At 38.8% G+C, this 21,780-nt stretch overlaps 1 protein-coding gene across 1 annotated transcript in view; it reads left to right on the top strand.

Annotated features, from left to right (window-relative positions):
- The first annotated feature begins 4,489 nt into the window (after positions 1-4,489).
- Positions 4,490-21,780, top strand: part of LOC111882883 (pectinesterase) — a 36,308-nt gene continuing 19,017 nt past the window's right edge. Inside the window, exon 1 of the mRNA XM_023879261.3 lies at positions 4,490-5,450. Within this exon, the coding sequence (XP_023735029.1) occupies positions 4,490-5,450 (961 nt within the window). The remainder of the gene's footprint in view (positions 5,451-21,780) is intronic.

Raw genomic sequence — 21,780 nt, 5'->3', positions numbered from 1 at the left:
ATCTTCTATCTCTCATCATTCATCTACCCATCTCATACCCAACATTTTCGTATATATAAGATACGTATACAGTTTAAGTCCTTTAAAACATGTATAAAACGTTCAACTAGCATAGACAGCAAGTATTCAGATAATATGCACACATAGCACGTAGTTTATATAAAATACTTCATATCTATATGTAAGATGAAAGTAACTATGCACTCACTTGAGAAGGTGGTGACTCGGTACTCGGACAGCGCTTCGTTTACTTTAAAATAATTTCCTTCGACGAAACCTAGTATTATTACCACTAGATTTTAGTCTAATATTTACCTTGACTAATTATTAGTCTTATTATTATTATTATTATATAAGCGTTTAAACAATACTTTCCAACCACTATGTACAGACAGGGGCCAGACATAAAACACCGGAGGGCAGGACCATTTTGGCATATAGCACTTCTGAAATCCAACAACCCTATGCGGCCCTTTAAACCAGATTCCCCGTACCGCGAGTAGTTAAAAAGATATTATAACGACACTTATATAAGTCATAATAATAGCTCAAATATTTATTATAATAACAATACTAATTTTAAATATAAACTATATTTAAAATAGGGTAAGCATAACTTACTTACAAGGGGATTTTAGCTAGGAGTCGGGCTCTGTAGGGGCAGAACTTCGTCGCTGAATCTTTCTAAGAAAGATTCGTGCAGCGCTTCAGCGCTCACCTTACTATACTAAAACTACAGAAAGAGAAGTCGAATCACGAGGGACCGAAATGCTCGGGGGATAAGGAGAGAAAGACTCTTGAATCAAGAGAATGGTGTAAGAAATATGAGAGCCCAAGCCTCTTATTTATAGTAATTGAATTTACAAAAACTACCCTTCATAATTACTTAATGACCTTATAGTTATATAAACAACTAAACACCCATTTATAATACTATTTTAAATAGATTTAATGATATTTGCACTAAACTAATGTCGAAAGAACTCAACATTAGTCTTATAATGACCGCATCGTCGATACCTTTCTAATGATATATACATATGTATATATATGTGTACGTATATATGATTTATACTTTATTTTAATACGTAAATATGCTATTATAATTTGTAACTCGTTCATACGAACTCCGTTTTTGACGTTATTTATATCCACGCGTAGGTGGAGACGTACTCTACAACTTTCATTTAGACTCCGTCGGTTAATTTTGACTTTATTTTTAAAGTTATATTTTTAACAGGTCGGGACATGATTGGTCCGTTAAAATCTCATAACTTCTTCATCCGATGTCCATTTTCGTCTGTCTTTTTATTGTTACGCTACTAATAATGAGATCTTCAATTCTCGTTTAGGTTGTGTCGGCTAAAAATCGTTCGATCTAATATTCGAATTTCGGACTGTACACTGCTAATCCGAAACTTCGAAAAATCGTAACTTCTTCATACGAAGTCAGATTTGGGCGTTCTTTTTATCGAAGTTCTTAGTTTAACATATTCTACGACTTTCGTTTAGAGCGCTAAATCTAAATCTCGCTCTATCATAAATTTACTATTTACTCTTCCCGGCGTCGTGCCGGTTCCGACGCGAAACTTCGACGGGTCATAACTTCTTCGTTATAACTCGGATTTCGGCGTTCTTTATATGTACGGAAACCCTGTGACATATTCTACAACTTGGTTAAGATTATTTATTCTAAATAATCTTTTTGTCGAAAAGTCGTTTTCGACCCCTATTGCCTCTAAATTGACTAGCCCGGATCTGCAGGCGTTACAAGTAGATAAAGTAAAAAAGATCCACGATGAAAAATAAAGAGGGATGTATCCGCCTGACTGCACTTAAAACCTTGTGAAACTAAGAAGGAGCTCAAGCATTGAAACTAGGGATGAGCATTAGAACCGCCAGAACCGGAACTGAACCGGAACCGAACCGGAACCGGAATTGGTAATAGGTCCGGTTACCGGTTCTTCATTTTTATGAAAATCGGTCCCGGTTCTAAAAACCGGAACAGGTTTGACATTTTTTTTTCATTTTTTAAAATACGTATAACTCGCTCATATGAAGTCGAAATTATTTGATTTTTTTCCAACATGTAATTTGAAATCTGTAATTCATTTTTGATGGTACAAACATATGTTTTTGTTAGATATGCAATTAGACACATGCCCCGAAAGAAAGCATATCGATGTTGCGTTTTTTTTTTTTTTTTTTTTTTTTTTTTTTTTTTTTTTAATTTCAGCATTATTTTTTTGTTTTTTTTGAATGTGTCCCATTTTTTAAATGTGTATAACTCATTCATATGACGTCGAAATTTTTAAATTTTTTTTCCAGCACGTAATTTGGTGTTTGTAGTTCATTTTAGACTATAAAAACACATATTTTGATTAGATATTGAATCAGTTATAGACCCCGGAAGACAACATATCAATGCTGCGTTTTTTTTTTGTTTCAGTATTTTTTATTTTTTTGGAATCTGTCACCGTTTTTAAAATGCGCATAACTCACTCATATGAAGTCGGAATTACTTGATTCTTTTTTCATCATGTAATTTAGTGTTTGTACTTCAATTTAGAATGTAAAAAGTCATAATTTGGTTAAATATTGAATCATTTACAAGTTCTAGAAGATAGCATATAATCTATAGTATTTCAACCGGTTCTATTTTGAAAAATAACCGAAAAATCGGGACCGGAACCGGAACCGGCGCTAGAACCGGCGGTCCGGTTCCCGGTTCTTATAATAGGAAAACCGGTTCCGGTTCCGAACCGGTCCGGTTCCAAAGCTCATCCCTAGTTGAAACCAAGATCGAGGAGCTTGACGAAGGCCATAAAGGGCTTCAGTCGACACACATGATGAGGGTAACGTGGATCAATATAACCAGGAGGTTGTTCCATATACACAGTCTCACTAAGATGCTTATTTAAGAAAACATTCTTAACATCAAGTTGATGAAGACTCCAACAATTTGTAACGGCCAAAGATAAAACAACACGAACAGTTGTGCTTTTACTACATGGCTGAAAGTATGAGAAAAGTCAAAACCCGGAATTTAAGTGAAACCTTGTGCAACAAGTCGAGCTTTATGACGATCAATAGTACCATCAGCATGATATTTGGTTCTATACACCCACTTAGATACAACAACATTTGTCCGATTATTATTATCTGATTACCATAAGTTCCATAAATAAATCAAATTGATCATTAGCAATTATAGTTAATTGACTATACAAAATGTTGAAGAAGAATGTCAGGTTATTCGAACTAAAAAATGAAGCATAAAATAAAATTAACCAGAAAATAGTAGATTCTTTCCTGACCAGTAACTATACCAAATAACTTCTTAAAGGTTTTCACGGCACTCTATGGTTGTAAGAATAAAACCCCATGATTTTATTACATATCATTGTTCTTTCCAATGGTTACGCAGGAACTGATAAAACAAAAAAAGAATATTTGAAAACTCGGAAGAATAGAAAATTATGGCTTTTTACCATACTCTATATATGGTTTTAAAAAATCTATATCGTAGTAATAAAAAGGAAGTAATGTTGCAGACTTGCTTGCAGTTATGTGTATGTAGGCAAGGAGGTTTTCATTTGAAAAGAGCAAAAAACAAATGTCGGCCTAATTAATAAAGCCCACACGTAAACATGGGGTTTTTCTGTTTTTGATAATTTAACAGAGCTAACTTTGATATTTATAACACATTTACAACTTTCATTAATTAATTAATAAAATGAGTATTAGTTTAATTACTTTTAATTGGATTAAAAATAGGTGTAAGTGTAATCATATTAGAGCATTCATAATGGTGAGTTCAACGAGAAAGTTGAATGAAATGATAAGTTTTTGTGTTATTAAATGGATGAAACTCTATTATTGTTAGATGTCATCTTGGCATTCAATAGATTTGAAATTCAATAGTCATTTAACTCTTCAATAGGAAAAATGAAAGTTTTTAATTCTTAAATATTTATTATAAATTATATTTTGTAACATTATATTGAATTTTATAGAGTTCAATCCATTGTAGGAAAAAAAAATAATAGAGTTGTATGAATTGTAAAAAAAAATAATGTGTCAATCCATTGAAATCTATGAAGTTCAATGCGTTGTGAATACCAGTTGGCTTGCTTGGAACTCATTTCTTATTTTAGACTGTTTTTACAATTGGTTCGAATTTCTTGACTGTGTCTTTCTATTTACTCATGTTTTAGTGATATTTTGCCTGCCTTTCAAAAAAAATTAATAAAACGAAGAATGATTAGTTACAAAAAACTTATTCAGCACATGACTACCCTTTTGAAGAACAATTTTGACGTATCAATTACTTGTCGGCCTAATTAATAAATCCCATCTTCTTTCTACTCTATTAGCTTATTATTTCCACTCACCACCAAGCTTCATCCACCCGATCGCATGCATGCATGCGTCTCCTCCACTTCTAATTTAGTAACCACAGTACGCGATCACACAAGTTGTTGTCACTATGTTCATCTCCAGCAACAAAAAAACCACAGTATTTTTACTTCTCTTTGCTTCCCTCCTACTAACTTCTCACGTCCATGGAAGTGGAACTCATCTTCCAGACTCCGACATCATCAAATCCTCGTGTGCCACCACATTATACCCCGACATATGCTATTCCACCCTCTCCACAACCAAAAACCCCGCAACTAACAAGGATGTAATCCAACATGCAATCAATAAAACAAAAGAGATAATCCAAGGAAACTTCAACAGCATAAAGAAGCTCACAGCCACTGCTAATCTCACTAATCGCGGCAAATTGGCTCTCCATGATTGCCTAGAGATGGTAGCTGGAACTTTAGAAGATCTCGACAGGGTGATCAGAGAACTCGAGGAGTATCCAACCAAGAAATCCCTCAGACAACATGCTGACGACCTCAAAACCCTCATGAGCACCGCCATCACCAACAAGGAAGCCTGCTTGGACGGCCTCTCCTATGATGCAGACTGCCGGAGATTGCGCGAATCAATCATTGAAGGTCAGGATTTGGGAGGAAAGATGTGTAGCAATGTGCTGGGTATGATCACGAACATGACAGACACAGATATGGCCAATTATAAGGCAGATTCGAATGCACGAAAGCTGAAGGAGAAAAAGGTTGTGAAGTGGCCGGAGTGGTTGTCTAGGAGAGATAGGAAATTGCTACAGTTATTGCCGATAGGACCGACGCCAAACGTGATTGTGTCGAAGAATGGTAAGGGAAATTACACAACAGTGGCGGCAGCCGTGGCAGCAGCGCCGGCGAAGAGCAAGAACAGGTACGTGATAAAGATATTGGCAGGGGTGTACAGGGAGAATGTTGAAATTCCAAAAAACAAAACCAACATAATGTTTATCGGGGAGGACAAAAATACAACAATTATTACCGGGAATAAGAGCGTCACGGGTGGTAGCACTACTTGGCTCTCCGCAACCGTAGGTTAGTGTACACGTATATATTTTTTTTGGACGTGTGTTTTTCTTCTATAGAAAAGTGATTCATACTTCTAACATATTTCATAAAGCGATTCATATTTAAAAAGTTTTCAAGAAAAATATTACATATATTAAAAAAAGTTTTAACCATTTTATTATTTTAATAACAAAAAAAATTGCAAGGCAAATTAATTTTAAAAACAACCAAACATATTTTTTCTAAACATGACAAAATGACTTCTAACCCAGTGATATTCTTTTTCTTTGAAATCAAAAAATAATGATTTGAAAGAGTAATGAAACTCCACCAAAATATATATATATATATATATATATATATATATATATATATATATATATATATATATATATATATATATATATATATATATATTGCGCGTCATGTAATTGGACATGAATATAAAGTTTTTTATTATTTAGGGGTGTGCATCAAAAATGACACTGCACCAAAAACCCATGATAAAAGAAAAAGGGATTTTGATTTGAAAGGGTAATGAGCTATCAGTGATTAAATGTGAACCAAGTTGAAAGTTCGTTACATTTTCAAGTCATTATCTCATAAATAGTTCTAAATGTTATTAAGAATGAACACAAGCGAATATTTAAGATCACAAAAGTGAGTATGTTATAATATTCGTATGATATATCTTTAGTATATAAGGTACAAAAAACAACACTTAGAAATGCAGTAGGAGCGATTTCAATCATATAGAAACTGAAGGAAAAAAATATCGTGATGGGTTCAAATTTAATTAGGACATAAGTGACAATTTTCACTTTAAAGGGTGAAGATGGTCGTTGTAGATCGTACGAGAAAGAGATAACATATGATAAAGAAGTGTGAAGATAATTTGATGTTACATTTGAATGAGGTTTTTTTCTTTACAACAATAAGATATTTGATTAAAGAGCGTGGGTGCATAAGATCATGGTTGTGTTGTTGTAAGAGAAAAACCTCGAAAAGTCATTTACTGCTCATGTATCGCTCCACGACCATGAGCTTATGCATACACACTCTCTAATCAAAGCTATTGTTGTTGTAAAGAGAAAAACATCATTCAAATCCAACATCACATTATCTTTATACTTCTTTATCATATGTTTTCTTTTCTTCGTACGATTTACAACGACCATCTCCACCCATTAGAATGAAGATTGTTGTCTATGTCTTGAGTAAATGTTTGAACCCACCACGATCTGTTTTTGTTCAGTTTCTATGTGACTGAAGTCGCTCATATTGTATTTATAAGTGTTGCTTTTTGTAACTTATACACTAAAGATATATCACATGAATATTAAAACATACTTACTTATGTGACCTTAATATTCCGATTGTAGTCGTTCTTAATAATTAGAACCATTCATAAGATAATGACTTCAAATTGTACCGAACTTTCAATTGTGTTCATATTTAGTCATTGAACTTTTTTGTGCGTGATTTATCAGAAATTATTTGAAATTGTTTACATTTTGCCCTCATGATCGGTTACAACCGGTCATAAGTGTAAATTTTGAATAATTTCAAATAAATCAGGGATATATCAAACACACACACAAAAAAAAAAAAAAAAAAAAAAAAAAAAAAAAAAAAAAAAAAAAAAAAAAAACTTTTGTGACTAAATATGAACAAAATTGAAAATTTGTTATCCTTTAAAGTCATTATCCAAAATAAAAATTAAGAGTAAAAAATCAAACCTTTTAAAAACCAATTGTTTGGTTTTAATTTTTTAGAAAAAAAAAATCATTTTATGTATATTTCTTTTTATTATCAACGTTTATATAGAAAAAACCATAAAGAACATAAAAATACAAACATCAATAACTTCATCTTGTCATTAGAACACATGACATTTTTGCCGACGGATACTATCTTATACACTAAAACCTATAATTACAGTGTAAATATATTCTTAAAATTAAACATCCCCAACCTATTATATAAGAATAATATTCTTGGTATATTCATATCAATCTAAGTTTTATAATTTTACTAAAACAACTTCTATATTTATATTTATTAAGATTTTACAAACTCAATCCATAACTTTTTATTAATATAACTATATAAATTGTATTATTAAAAATCTATTACATTAATTACTTATTCATATATAATTAGTTATCGTATTATTGAAACAAGTTGTTTATTAAATAAAAAAAATAACATTTAATTCAAATAAAAATAAATACCATACATACATTTTAAAAATATTATACATACACTTAAAAATACTATATATTTATGTACTGAATGTTTCTCATAAGTGGTTAATAAGTTGATTTCGTAGATCGAAATGAGTGTAACACTCCAAAAATCACAATAAATTTACAATTTTTAAAGCCAACCATGAATCAATATTGTTTACAAAAAGAGTTATTGTTTCAAAAGTATTATTGCAAATCAGAGTTTTCCCAAGACTCGAAGACATAAAAATTGAAAGTTGTGTACGATCACGCCTTCGTCTTCCCACGATCCTCGGAAGTACCTGAAACCACAATCTAAAAATGTAAGCTTAATCTTAATGAGTTCCGCCAAAATACCAACACACCACAACAACCAAGCATAAAGTATGAACAACCAGCCTAACTGGACCGCCTCGTAGGGCCTACAACCTATCTAGACCACTCTACGAGCCTTCGGCACGACTAGACCGCCTCGCATAGCCTATAGCTTATCGGGACATCTTGAGGTGTCTTGGCCAACAACACAAAACAAGACGATGTCGACCCAACCCAACATGTCCACATATGCAACAAACAAACATAAACATAGAGCCAACAAATACAGATAATCATACGGTTCTAATGAATAGCTAAAATTATCATATCACTATCCTGACCAGGATAAATAGTCTAGTGGGTCGGCCTTGGTGCCTTTGACCCACGGGTATAGTGAGGAAAACTCACATCACAGTCTGACGAATAGTTGAACAATTCACTGCTCCAAATATCGGCTCTACGGGTCACCTAATCAACAGATAGAGACCAAGGCTTAACTATAGCTCGAAATACCCAAAATACTCTTAAGTCAAAGTTGGTCAACATGGTCAAAGTCAACGGGTCAACGAGTGAACTAGGTCCACTCAGCTGAGTACACGTGGTGTACTAAGCTCCTACGTTGGGCGTAATCCTGCCCTGACCAGAGTCAGGAATTTAACCACATACGTACGACATATGCTGGGGTACGTACGACGTACGCTAGGGTACACACGTCGTACGCTCAGAATATTCTTTTCTCAATAAGAGCTTAATGTATTAAGCTCTCACGTCCAAATTTTAGATCCAATGCCAAAATACCAATAAGATTCATAAAGTTTCCAACTATATGACTTTGCATGTCCATTAAGTGCTTAATACACAAAATCCCAACTTCTTAACACCTTAAGACCTTCTAGAGGATGCATGGAGAAAAACTAAGCATCAAGACCACATTTTTATGACTCAAAACCCCTCATTAGGTCTGAAAGGATGAATAATTTGACTAAGATCATGCCATGCTCAAGAATCATCCTATGTAGGACCAAAAATGCCCTAAATGAAGAAATGCCTAGATCTACAAGATAAGATGATCAAGTCATTAGCTTTCTACCTCTTCGAGGTTGCTACCAAGCAGATAATCTTATATCTAAGTTACTCCCAAGCTCGAAGTTCTTCTTACCACCTTCTTCTTCTTCAAGAATACCACAAAACACATAGATAAGCTCAAGATGTACTCTTCTCACTTAGGGTTGGCTAGAGGGTCGTTTTCTCATATGGAGACTGGCGAGGGAATGAGAAATGAGGGTATAATGATGCTTAAATATGGACCAAACCCTAAAAATTAGGGTTTAAGGATTTACCATGTATGCCCCGCCTCCGTGGTGTACGCTCAGCGTACTAGGGTATGCCCCAGTACACCTAGCGTACACAATGTACGCTTAGCGTACTAATCTCTTGACTAAAATTACCAAAATGCCATTATGGCCCATTCTTGCAATTTTCTCAATCCCAAAGGTCAAAATGCAATATCCTTTCATACATAGAGTTAAAATTGAAAACACCTCATCATCAAGATGTTACAATTCACCCCACTTGAAGTAAACTTCTTCTTCGAAGTTGGCTGTCACGACTAACCTTGTATAATGATCCCGCATCTCCACCTTTGGCTCCCAGGTTCACTAAGAGCTTCTCTGATGTTGTCATTGAACCTTTACCAAAGGTACCTCCTTGTTGTGTAGGATCTTCATCTTTCTCTCCATTATCGCTACCGGCCTTTAAATATAATTCAGGCGCTCATCGACCTGAATATCATCCAAAGGGACCACTACCTCATCGTCCAACACGTACTTACACCACTGTAAAGCATAGAAAGTGTTGTGGATCTAACTGAGCTTACTTGGCAAATACAACCGGTAAGCCACCTTGGCGATCACATGGATCGGTGTAATATAATGGTGAGACGTTCAGTATTACCATATTGCTGACCTGAAACTCCAAATCTGATCGGCGACAGTCGGCATAACTCTTCTTTAAACTCTGAGCGGTCTGCAATATCTGGCTGATCTGATGGATAAGCTTTGTGGTCTGGAGGACTACTTCATTCCTTCCCATGACTCTGTGACCAATCTCCCCCCAACAAACTAGGGTACGGCATCTCCGACCATACCGGAGCTTAAACGGCAGGACACTAATGTTGGAGTGACAACCGTTGTTGTAGGAACACTCCATAAGAGGTAGGTAGGAATTCAACCCCCACCAAAATCTATGACATAAACCCGAAACATATCCTCAAGTGTTAGGATGGTCTACTCACTCTGGCTGTCGGTCTGCGGATGATAAGTAGTGTTGAAATGTAGCCTCATACACAGTTCCTCGTGGAACTTCTGCCATAATCAGGAAGTGAACCGAATATCACAGTCTGATACTATGGAAACCGGAACCCCATGACACACAACAATCTCCTATGCATACACATCAGTCAATTTCTCAGCCGAGGAGCTCTCCCGGATGGCTAAAAAGTAGGCGTTCTTGGTCAATCGATCCACGGTGACCCAGATAACATCAAATTCCTTGGCAATCTTTGGTAACTTGGTGATAAAATCCATGGTGATCTATTCCCAGTTTCACATGGGAACTTCCAAATGTTGTAACTTGCAATGTGGCCTCTGATGCTCAGCCTTAACTGTAACATCCCAAAATAAGACCCAAAAATTTCATTTTTGATTTAATAAAAACATTAATCCAAGATTGGCATACAACCCCAAAATATCAAAATGTGACAATACATCAAAACATATCAAAGTCTGGAAAAAGATGGTATGTGCTCTATAATCATCTCAGGTTCTTCCCTATCGATCCCGATGTACCTGAAACATAAACTGAAAACCATAAGCACATAACTTAGTGAATTCCCCAAAAATACCACATACCATACATAAATACACACATATTAGGCGCCCGCCCCACATCGGGCTCCGCCCGGCATTGAGTCCCACCTGGCCTCGGGCCTCGCTCAGGATCAAGCCCCGCTCGATTTATAGATCTGTCAATCATCAGACCCCTCCCAATACACATCCAACATATAAACATATAATCATACTAACACATGCAATAATCACAAAGATAGTAGCATACAATACAATCATCAGACCTCGCCAGGCATCGAGCACTGCTCGGTATACATACCAACGCATACACATGCAAGAGTCACGTAGACATCTAGCATCTTGTTATAATAAAGCATGGGTCGACATTGGTGCCTTTGACCCGCTAAACACACAGAGGAAACTTACCTCGCACTGCTGAATCTCACAGAAATATCCTTGGCTATTAGCCCACTAAAATCCCCGTGTTATCACAAAATAACATCTAATTAATAATTGGATCCCGACTCACACTAAAATTCCAACCTAGGGTAAAAGACCTTTTGATGGCCCAAATTCCAAAATAATCATCTAAGGCCCAAATATGGCCCAATTTTTCTAAATTAGGCCCAAACCCTTCATGGACCTTTAACCAAAGGTCCAATAAAATATCTATAGCCGAAAAATAATATTTTGATGGCTCAACAAGGCCCTAATCATCTAGTGTCCAAACCTGGACCAACACCATGAGCCCAATCATTTTGAAGTCCGACTATTGAGTACACGGGGCGTACTCAGCTCGTACGCTAAGCGTACTTGCTTAAGGGCTTGTACCCACAACATACTTGCTTGTACGCCTAACGTACTCCACCCTTTCAGCTAAATTTATCATTTAACTCTTAAACGGTTAAGACTTCACTCCAACACTTAGATCTGACTTCCTTAAGGTGGTTTATCACGTAAAGTTGCCAACTTTAAGCGCATGCATGGCTTAATGAGGCTCTAGAGCTCAAAAGAGCTTAATAAATGACTTTACACATGCATGAGACCATAAATGCCATAAATCTTGCATTTTTTATGGACAAAGGGACCTAAAGGAACCTAGGTCTACCATCATCCACTTTTGGAGTGAATCAAGAGGCTCAACAACCCAACCATGGACTCAAAAAAGCACAAAATGGCACCAAACTAGATCTAGCAACATGGATTAGTAAGATTGAAGCTTTTTACCTCACATGGAAAGAAAATGAAGAACAAATCTCAGATATTCAAGATCCAAGCTCAACTCCAAATGGTTTAATTCTTTTTCTTTTTCACAAGCACCCAAAAATCACACTTTAAGGCTCAAACTGTCAAGATCTCACTTCGGGTTCGATTTTCTAGACAAGACGGGATGGAGGATGTCTAAACATAACTTAGTGAGGCTATCACAAGGTTTAAATAGGGTGCAAAACCCTAAAATTAGGGTTTCATTAATCCATGCGTACTCCATGTACGCCCGACATATGTGGTCCAAGGTCACAATCCAAATCCCAGCTAGTACGCTAAGCGTACCACCTTGTACGCCCCACATACTAGTTCAAGGACCAAAATGTAATACTTTTAGTAAGGAAGGATTACATATGAAACTTAAAATTTTTCCAAGCGTTACAATTCTCCCCAACTTAAATCAGACTTCGTTTTCCAACTCCGTTGCACCGAATTACTCTGGATAGTGCTCCCTCATCTCATCTTCTGGCTTGTAAGTCCACTCTGAACCCTTGCGGTGTTGCCATTGCACCTTCACCAACTCCAAAACCTTGTTCCTCAAGCTTTTCGTTTTCCAATCAATAATCTCCACCGGTTTCTCGATATTATTTAGGCGGTCATCCACTTGAATATCCTCCAATGGTATCACTGTGGAATCAGCTACTAGGCACTTCTGCAGTTGAGAGACATGGAACGTCATATGAATATGACTGAGCTTGTAGGGAAGGTCCAAGCGATATGCAACCTGGCCTACCCGAGCCAAAACCCTGAAAGGACCAATATACTTGGGCCCCAGCTTACCCCAATTCCTAAATTGGATGACACTCTTCCTAGGTGACGTCTTCAGGAGAACCATATCCCCCACCTAGAACTCTAAATCTAATTGACTTCTATAGGCATTACTCTTCTGCCGAGTCTAAGTTGTCTTGAGTCTACTCCGAACCTGCTGAATCAACTTAGTGGTCTTGAGTACCACCTCAGTACTCCTCATAACACGCTGTCCGACCTCGCCCTAACAAATCGGGGTCCTACATTTCCTCTCATAGAGCATCTCGAAAGGAGGTAGATCAATGTTCGCATGATAACTTTTGTTATACGAAAATTTCGTTAAAGGAAGATACGTATCCCAACTCCCACCAAAGTCCGAAACACATGCCCGGAGAATATCCTCTAATGTTTGAACCGTCCACTCGCTCTGACTATCAATATGTGGATAGAATGTTGTGCTGAAATGGAGACAAGTACCCAACTCGTCATGGAACCTCTTCCAAAACCTAGAAGTAAACCGAACATCTTTGTCGGAAATTACCAAAAACTGGCACCCCATGACATGCCACAACCTCCCTGATATAAATATCACCCAATTTAATGCAGAAATACTCTCCTGAATCAGAATGAAATGTGTGCTCTTGGTCAATCGATCCATGATGACCCAAATCGAATCCACTCCATGCGCAGTACGGGGTAACTTCATGTTAAGATACATAGTAATATCTTCCCACTTCCATACGAGAATCTCCAATGGCTGCATCTTGCTGTGAGGTTGCTGATGCGCGACCTTGCCTTTCCAGCAAGTCAAGCAGTGCTCCACATACCAAGCCACATCCTGCTTCATGCAGGGCCACCAATAATAAGGACGAATATCTGTATACATCTTCATCGCCCCAGATGAATGGAAAACCTAGACTTGTGCGCCTAATCCATCAAAACATGACACACACCGCCCCAATACAGAACCCAAACCCGCCAATGTAGAGTCAACAACCCACGGATATCATAATCGAAGGAAGCCACATGACTCACAATATGCTTACTTTATCGGTGCTCTTCCTTCATAGCTTCGACTTGAGCCTCACGAATCCGCTCCAATAGCGAAGTAACCACCATCATCCTCAAATATATGTCTCTAATCGGAGTCATAACCGCCTTGCGGCTGAGAGAATCTGCCACCACATTAGCCTTCCCTGGGTGATAAAGGATCTCACAATCATAATCCTTCACCACATCCAAAAACCACCGCTGCCTCATATTCGGATTCGGCTGATCCATCAGATACCTCAGACTCTTGTGATCCTTGTAAATATTACAACGGACCCCATAGAGGTAATGCCGCCAAATCTTGAGGGCAAAAATCAAAGCCTCCAACTCCAAGTCATGCGTTGGATAATTCGCCTTATGAGGCTTTAGCTTCCTCGAAGCATAAGCGATCACGCAACCCCTCTACATCAAAACTTCTCCCAAACCCGTGATCAACGCATCACAATAAACCACAAAACCCTCAACGCCCTTTGGCAGGGTCAGAATCGGTGCCTCACATAACCTCTGTCTCAATGTCTCAAAAGTTGCCTGCAGCTCAGGCCCCCAGTGAAATGTAACCATCTTCTTCGTCAACCGAGTCAAAGGAACTGCTATCTTGGAAAAATCCTAGATAAATCTCCAATAGTAACCAGCAACGCCAAGGAGAATCTGAATCTCAGATGGAGACCTCGGAACCGCTCACTGCATCACAGCCACGACCTTGGCCGGATAGACCAGAATACCATTCTGGTTGACAAGGTTCCCCAGAAATTGCACCTCGCGCAACCAAAACTCACATTATGAGAACTTCACGAAACATCTCTCCTTCCTCAAAGTCTCCAACACTTCCCTCAAGTGCTCCTCGTGCTGCGACTGAGTCTTGGAATAAACCAAAATATCATTAATAAACACAATCATAGACCAATCCAGCATCGGCCTGCACACGCGGTTCATGACGTCCATGAACACGGCTGGAGCATTGGTGAGCCCAAAAGGCATCATCACAAACTCGTAATAACCATAACGAGTCCAGAAACCTGCCTTCTTCACATCCTCCTCTCTAACCCTTATCTGATGATAATACGATCACAAATCAATCTTGGAAAACCAAGATGCACCCTGAAGCTAGTCAAGAAAATCATCAATCATTAGGAGTCGATAACGATTCTTCACTGTTACCTTATTCAATTCCTGGTAGTGAATGCACATACAATGAGACCCATCCTTCTTATTCACAAACAATATCGATGTTCCCCATGGCGAACGGCTCGGTCGAATGAATCCATTGTCTAACAACTCTTACATCTGTGTAGACAACTCCTACATCTGGGAAGCAGCCAACCGATACGGTGCTTTGGCTATCGGAGCTGCACCTGGAACCAGATTAATCCTGAACTCAACATGCCTCTCGGGAGGCACCCCAAGCAAATCCTATGGAAACACATTGGGATAATCCTAAACAATCGGCACCTTATCTGTAACGACCCAAAATTCAAGACCAAAAATTTCGTTTTATTTAAGTTATTATATAAAACCATCAGTATAAAAACATTCATATTAATATCTAATGTCAAAACCAAAGTATCAATAATCAAAACATATTATCATAAAACCATATCAAAGTGTAAACCCAATGATCTCATGTACGGTAGACATAGTGTGATGCGCTGCGATCAAGCTGACTCCTTTCCTTTGAAAACAAGTACCTGAAACCAAAATTGTAAACCGTAAGCACGAAGCTTAGTGAGTTCCCCAGAGCATACCCCACACACAATCCACATAACACATATCATATTAGCTATAAAAGTTATCTTTACCACATAACACATATCACTTTAGTTGTACAAGCTATTACTACCTCATACCACATATCATATTAGCCATGCATACGTAAAACCTGTAAGAATGCCATGGGCTACCCCACATGGTCTTCTCCTAGGACTGTCATGGGCTACCCCACATGGTCTTACATCCAATGCCATAGGCTCCCCCACATGGTCTTTACCTAGGAATGCCATGGGCTACCCCACATGGTCTTATATCCAATGTCATGGGCTCTCCCACATGGTCTTTACCTAGGAATGCCATGGGCTACCTCACATGGTCTTATATCCAATGCCATTGGCTCCCCCACATGGTCTTTACCTATGAATGCCATAGGCTACCCCACATGGTCTTATATCCAACGCCACGGGCTCCCCTCGGGGTCTTCCATGCAAAAGCACACAATCACATATTATAACAAATCACATATCATATCAAATTACATAATGACCAATTAAGTCCCTCCTTTGATCTTTTCTTTAAAAATCAGCCCCAATTTTACCATTTAAACCCTGCCCTCTAAAACCTTTACAAATTAAGTCCAAATGTAACAAAACAACCCCGCCTCGAGAAATCTTTTTTATATTTGATCCAAAATTACTCTTTAACCCTCATCATTTCAAATTCCTTTCAATTTAAGTCCAATAATTTACCAAATAGTCCATGCCTTCACAATTATTTACAAAGTCACCTGAAACTAACACTTTTAACCCCCGACTTCTAAAATTTGACAATTAGCTCTTCGAGATCGTTCTTTTATATATAATTATTTATTTTAGGGCTACTATTCGTTCATTAATTTATTTATTTTTCTAATAAATAAACGGGGTGTTACAACTCTCCCCCACTTAAATTAGATTTCGTCATCGAAGTCATTCTTTACCATTCCTTCCACACCCAACCACTCTTATAATATGGTCACCATCCTGGGCGCACCCTAGCTTTCTCAGGGTAGCCGTGACCAATCTTCGCAAAGCCCTAAAATTCACAAATGAATGAATTTCTCGCAACAAAATAACATCTACTTGATCCGAAATTTATTGTCTCGAGACGGTAAGAATCCCTGACAGACCACTCATACTGAATCATTATCGTTGAAGAGTTTGTTTATCCCTCAACTGACTACTCAACTTCTGATAACCTGTAGTTTCCCTTTGGAAAAATGAGATCACAAACCCATGGTCTCCCTGCAATTCATTTAGCATAACCCAAACAATCTGGTATTCCGTCCGAACTTGCAACCTAGAACACAAATACTAATGTTGCCCAAATGTTGAAACTGCCCGAACACTGAACTGCCTGAAGCAGTATGTTGCCACATGGCTACTTTCCAAAATCTAACGAGACCTACCTGCTTAATTCGTTCACTAACCATCTAAAATATTGGGTTCTGGACCGGCTGCAGAGCCAAGGGACTCCCACTTAGTCGCCTCACACGACTTCTGAACGAAATCCTTCTATGGAACTAGTTGCCACTAGTTATCATGCCACTGAGGCTCTAATAACCTTCTGATCTTACTGATCGGGTCCATACGTCGAATCTTGTCATCATCAAATCCAAGACTGAAAGTGATTTCTACCTGACCAATGGTAGCCTTATCTCACACGTTCTTAAGTAGTCCATTGCTTCCCTAATCTCATAACTGTAGTGACGTTCCTACCGTCCTATCACTGGCTTAAGCAGATCTAATCCCTCTGTGTAAATCCCTAATCCAATCCGTGGACTTTCATATCCTCACTATTGCACCCGAACTGGTGGGTACTCCTGTTCCTTCCGCTACCTAACAACGTGCTCCTGCTATCTACCAACTTAGTGACTGCTACGGCTACACCCGCAAACTTACAACACTTCCCACACTATCGGACCGCTAGTGAATGTTATGGTTACATCCACAATCTTACAACACTCTCCATACTATCTGATTGCTAGTGAATGCTACGACTACCCCCGTAGTCATACATCACTTTCCATACTACCTGATTGCTAGTGAATGCTACGGCTACCCCCGTAGTCTTACAACACTTTCCATACCGGTCGAACACGCATGCGAATTAACACACAATTGAGCTCGAGTCCTAACTGGATCTCTAACTTGGTTCCCAAAACCTGTTGTTCGAAAGTCTCGAAGGCTGCATCCTGCTAAGGCCCCCAACAAAAGGCCACCGACTTCTTGGTTAGTCGAGTCAAAGGAACTACAATCTCAGAGAAGTACCATATAAATCTCCAATAATAACCCGCTAGACCCAAGAAACTCTGAACCTCAGCTGGAGACCTCAGAATCTCACACTGCATCACAACCTATATCTTGGCTGGATCAACCAGAATACCCTTCTGGTTGACAAGTGCCCAAGAGATTACATCTCGCGCAACCAGAACTCACATTTGGAGAACTTTACAAAAAGTCTCTCCCCCACTTAGATTTGACTAAGTCCTCACTGTACGCGAGAATTGAAGGATTCCCAATCCTACTCGCTTTCTAGTATCTCATTGATGACAGCCCGTGCTTACTAATGCTAACGATCAATTACAAGACAAATCTTAAGATCGCCCATCCTCTGAAATCTTAAAAGGGACTCTTGAAATCTGGTCCAGTCTGACACCTTAGTCCATCTATCATGCTGTCAACTAAAGGCCTTAATCTTCACTCTGGCTGGCTAATCCTCATTCCCACTTCTAACCTTGCAGCACCACTGAACTCTAACCGACAATAGCCCATGCGAAAATACAATTCTCTTGAACATCCAATGACCAACCACTTATGCCTATAACACCCGCAACTAACAATACCATCTTCATGCTATCGGTCCTTTCCTAGCAATAGTAGTGCCTTGAACTACTAAGTTCATCCATAGACAATTGTTGACCACACCCGAACCATGATAGAACAACTGAACGTGACTCCACTGGAGAACTATCGCTCTAACCTTGACCGAGTATGCTCTACATATTACTCCTGCACAGATCCCGACAAAGATCCGAAATGATAACGGTACACGCGGAACCCACTCCGCAAGATGCGTCCCTCTGTGGGTTCATCAAGGACTTTTCGACATGTAGGATGACATATATGATCCTTGATAACCCAGACACTAGCAGAAAACCGCCCTGAGATATGACTTATCCAAACTCACTCACAATCCCAAAGAGACGAATCCCCAACATCCATCTAGTAGCAATAGAAGATGACATACCCGCAACATCTGGAGGAATACTGATCACCTTCTGCTGACATGACCAACCCCGCTACCCTATAGCAGCCTAAACCCTTGGAGCGACAAACTCCCTTGTGCATTGTCTTGTATGTGTTGCACTGACTCCGGCCCTGCTTGCCTTTCACCCGATGATCAGAAGTCATGGGTCTCTTCCCGGGACCCTCTACTATACGCACCTGGCACAACCCTCTCTTTCCAGGGTGCTCCAAATCGATATCGTATCTGCAACTTCTTGGAAATCATATCCTTCAGGGTCTGTCACCCTGTCACGCTTGCTAGCTTACTTGCCAATGGCCAAGCTGCAACAACTGGAACGTCCTTTGTCCCCAAACCGGGTCACAAACTTCTCCCCAAAGCTTCTCAGATTCTCCAAGACTCTCACCGATTCGAGTATGGATCCTATGCTTTCAGTAGTACGAGCCCAATACTACCTTCCACACATATCCATACTTTCCTCGGCAATCCTCCCGAATCCTCCAAGTCACTTCCTCAAACTGATGCACCCAAGTCTCACTAGTCTTTACTACTAACCTGCTGAATCATATCGTAGGCGTTCCTAGGTTCCTGACCTCGCCATGCCATCAACTGCTGAAGAACTCCCCATGATGCCAGCCATCCACCTCCTGGATATCGTCACATCCACTTAGTAGCTGACTCCCATCACTCAAGAGTTCCATAAAGCACAAAGCAAGCAGCATTCGTGCAGTAACACTCTGATCCAAAGAACTATCATAGAACAATCCGCCCACATACCATAACTCATGCTATCCACATCCATCCATCCTCACTGTCGGCTGCCTTATTCATGCAAATTATACACAGAACAGGAAATAAGGCCAAATCAATTATTCCAAGGCTATAAGATCCTAATCGTATACAATTTTAAAAGCATACACATAGCAGTTACAAATACCAGTTATCATTCTCATTCCAGCATGGCATCCAATATTCTCGCGGCTACAAGCATCACATATCAGGCCAACCTATTGCTGACTACACAGTACTAGCATGCAAGTCTACCAGCTCATACAACATACACATGCATCTCCCCTAGCCCTAACTAGCATGTGATTCAAAGATTCATAATCAAATCATAATAGACAACATATGTGGGTATTCTGTGAAACTTACTTTGAGCTCAGCTGATTGCACGCATCACACACTTTGTTCTTTTCAAGATTCATTTATCTTTTTAAATTCTTTTCAAACTCCTTTTTATAAAATGATTTTATTTTTGAAAATTTTTCATACCAAGTCCTCAGTTTGAGTTCAGATACACCCGGGAGTGTGCCCGAATCCCTCAAACCAGGTTCTAATACCAACTTGTAACGACCCAAAATTCAAGACCAAAAATTTCGTTTTAATTAAGTTATTATATAAAACCATCAATATAAAAACATTCATATTAATATCTCATGTCAAAACCAAAGTGTCAATAGTAGTGCCTATTATCATAAAACCATATCCGAGTGTAAACCCAATGATCTCATGTGCGGAAGACATAGTGTGATGTGCTGCGATCAAGCCGACTCCTTTCCTTTGAGAACGAGTACCTAAAACCAAAACTGTAAACCGTAAGCACGAAGCTTAGTGAGTTCCCCAGAGCATACCCCACACACATTCCACATAACACATATCATATTAGCTATAAAAGTTATCTCTACCACATAACACATATCACTTTAGCTGTACAAGCTATCTCTACCGCATACCACATATCATATTAGCCATGAGTACATAAAACCCGTAAGAATGCCATGGGCTACCCCACATGGTCTTTACCTAGGACTAGCATGGGCTACCCCACATGGTCTTACATCCAATGCCATAGGCTCCCCCACATGGTCTTTACTTAGGAATGCCAAGGGCTACCCCACATGGTCTTATATCCAATGTCATGGGCTCTCCCACATGGTCTTTACCTAGGAATGCCATGGGCTACCCCACATGGTCTTATATCCAATGTCATGGGCTCCCCCACATGGTCTTTACCTAGGAATGCCATAGGCTACCCCACATGGTCTTATATCCAATGCCACGGGCTCCCCCTGGGGTCTTCCATGCAAAAACACATAATCACATATTATAACAAATCACATATCATATCAAATCACATAATGACCAACACATATAACATAATCACATAATGGGTCGGCCTTGGTGCTTTAGACCCCTAGCATTGCTGAAGTCCCACAAATAAAACTCTAGTGTTGGTTGACAGTTTCCCGAACTGTCAACATCAAACAATACCCAATTAATAATTGAGTTCCAACTCAAAATCATAAGCCCATGCTTGGGGGTAAAAGACTACTTTACCCCCATCTTAGCTTGATTCAAACTCAAGGCCCTATCCAAAGGCCCAACGGTTAATCTATGAATCAAGGCCCAACATCATATAATCATTAAGGCCCAAACTATGGCCCATCTATGGCCCAATTTTCCAAATTTGGCCCAAACCCTATACATGGGCCTTACCCTACGCCCATTAAATTATTTTAGCCCATTTGCTTGTTCTTGGATGGCCCATTATTATCCCAATCGTCAAAGCCCAATAGAAAGGCCCAACTTAAGGCCCAGTTGAAATTAGGGTTTTCACATAAAATGATGATTAGGGTTAAGTTTTCCTACTTAACCCATTAAGGATTTAATCCATTAAGTCCCACATGGTCTTAGGTTAATTTGCAATGATTATTAATTAATAATTTAAGTTCATTAAATAATTCTGATGCGGTCCCGATAAATCCCAAATTAGGGTTTCATGGCATTAGGGTTTTCTAAATCCTAATTAGGGTTTCCAACCCATCTTAGCCCAATAGGCCCAATAGCTAAATCCCTAGATCCATTAGGGTCCATTAAGCCCATTAGACACATGTATGGGCTTTTTAGGTC

This window comes from Lactuca sativa, chromosome 1, assembly GCF_002870075.4.
Source record: "Lactuca sativa cultivar Salinas chromosome 1, Lsat_Salinas_v11, whole genome shotgun sequence".
In the NCBI taxonomy this organism is placed as follows: Eukaryota; Viridiplantae; Streptophyta; class Magnoliopsida; order Asterales; family Asteraceae; genus Lactuca; species Lactuca sativa.
This window is presented reverse-complemented; position numbering and strand designations above follow the sequence as displayed.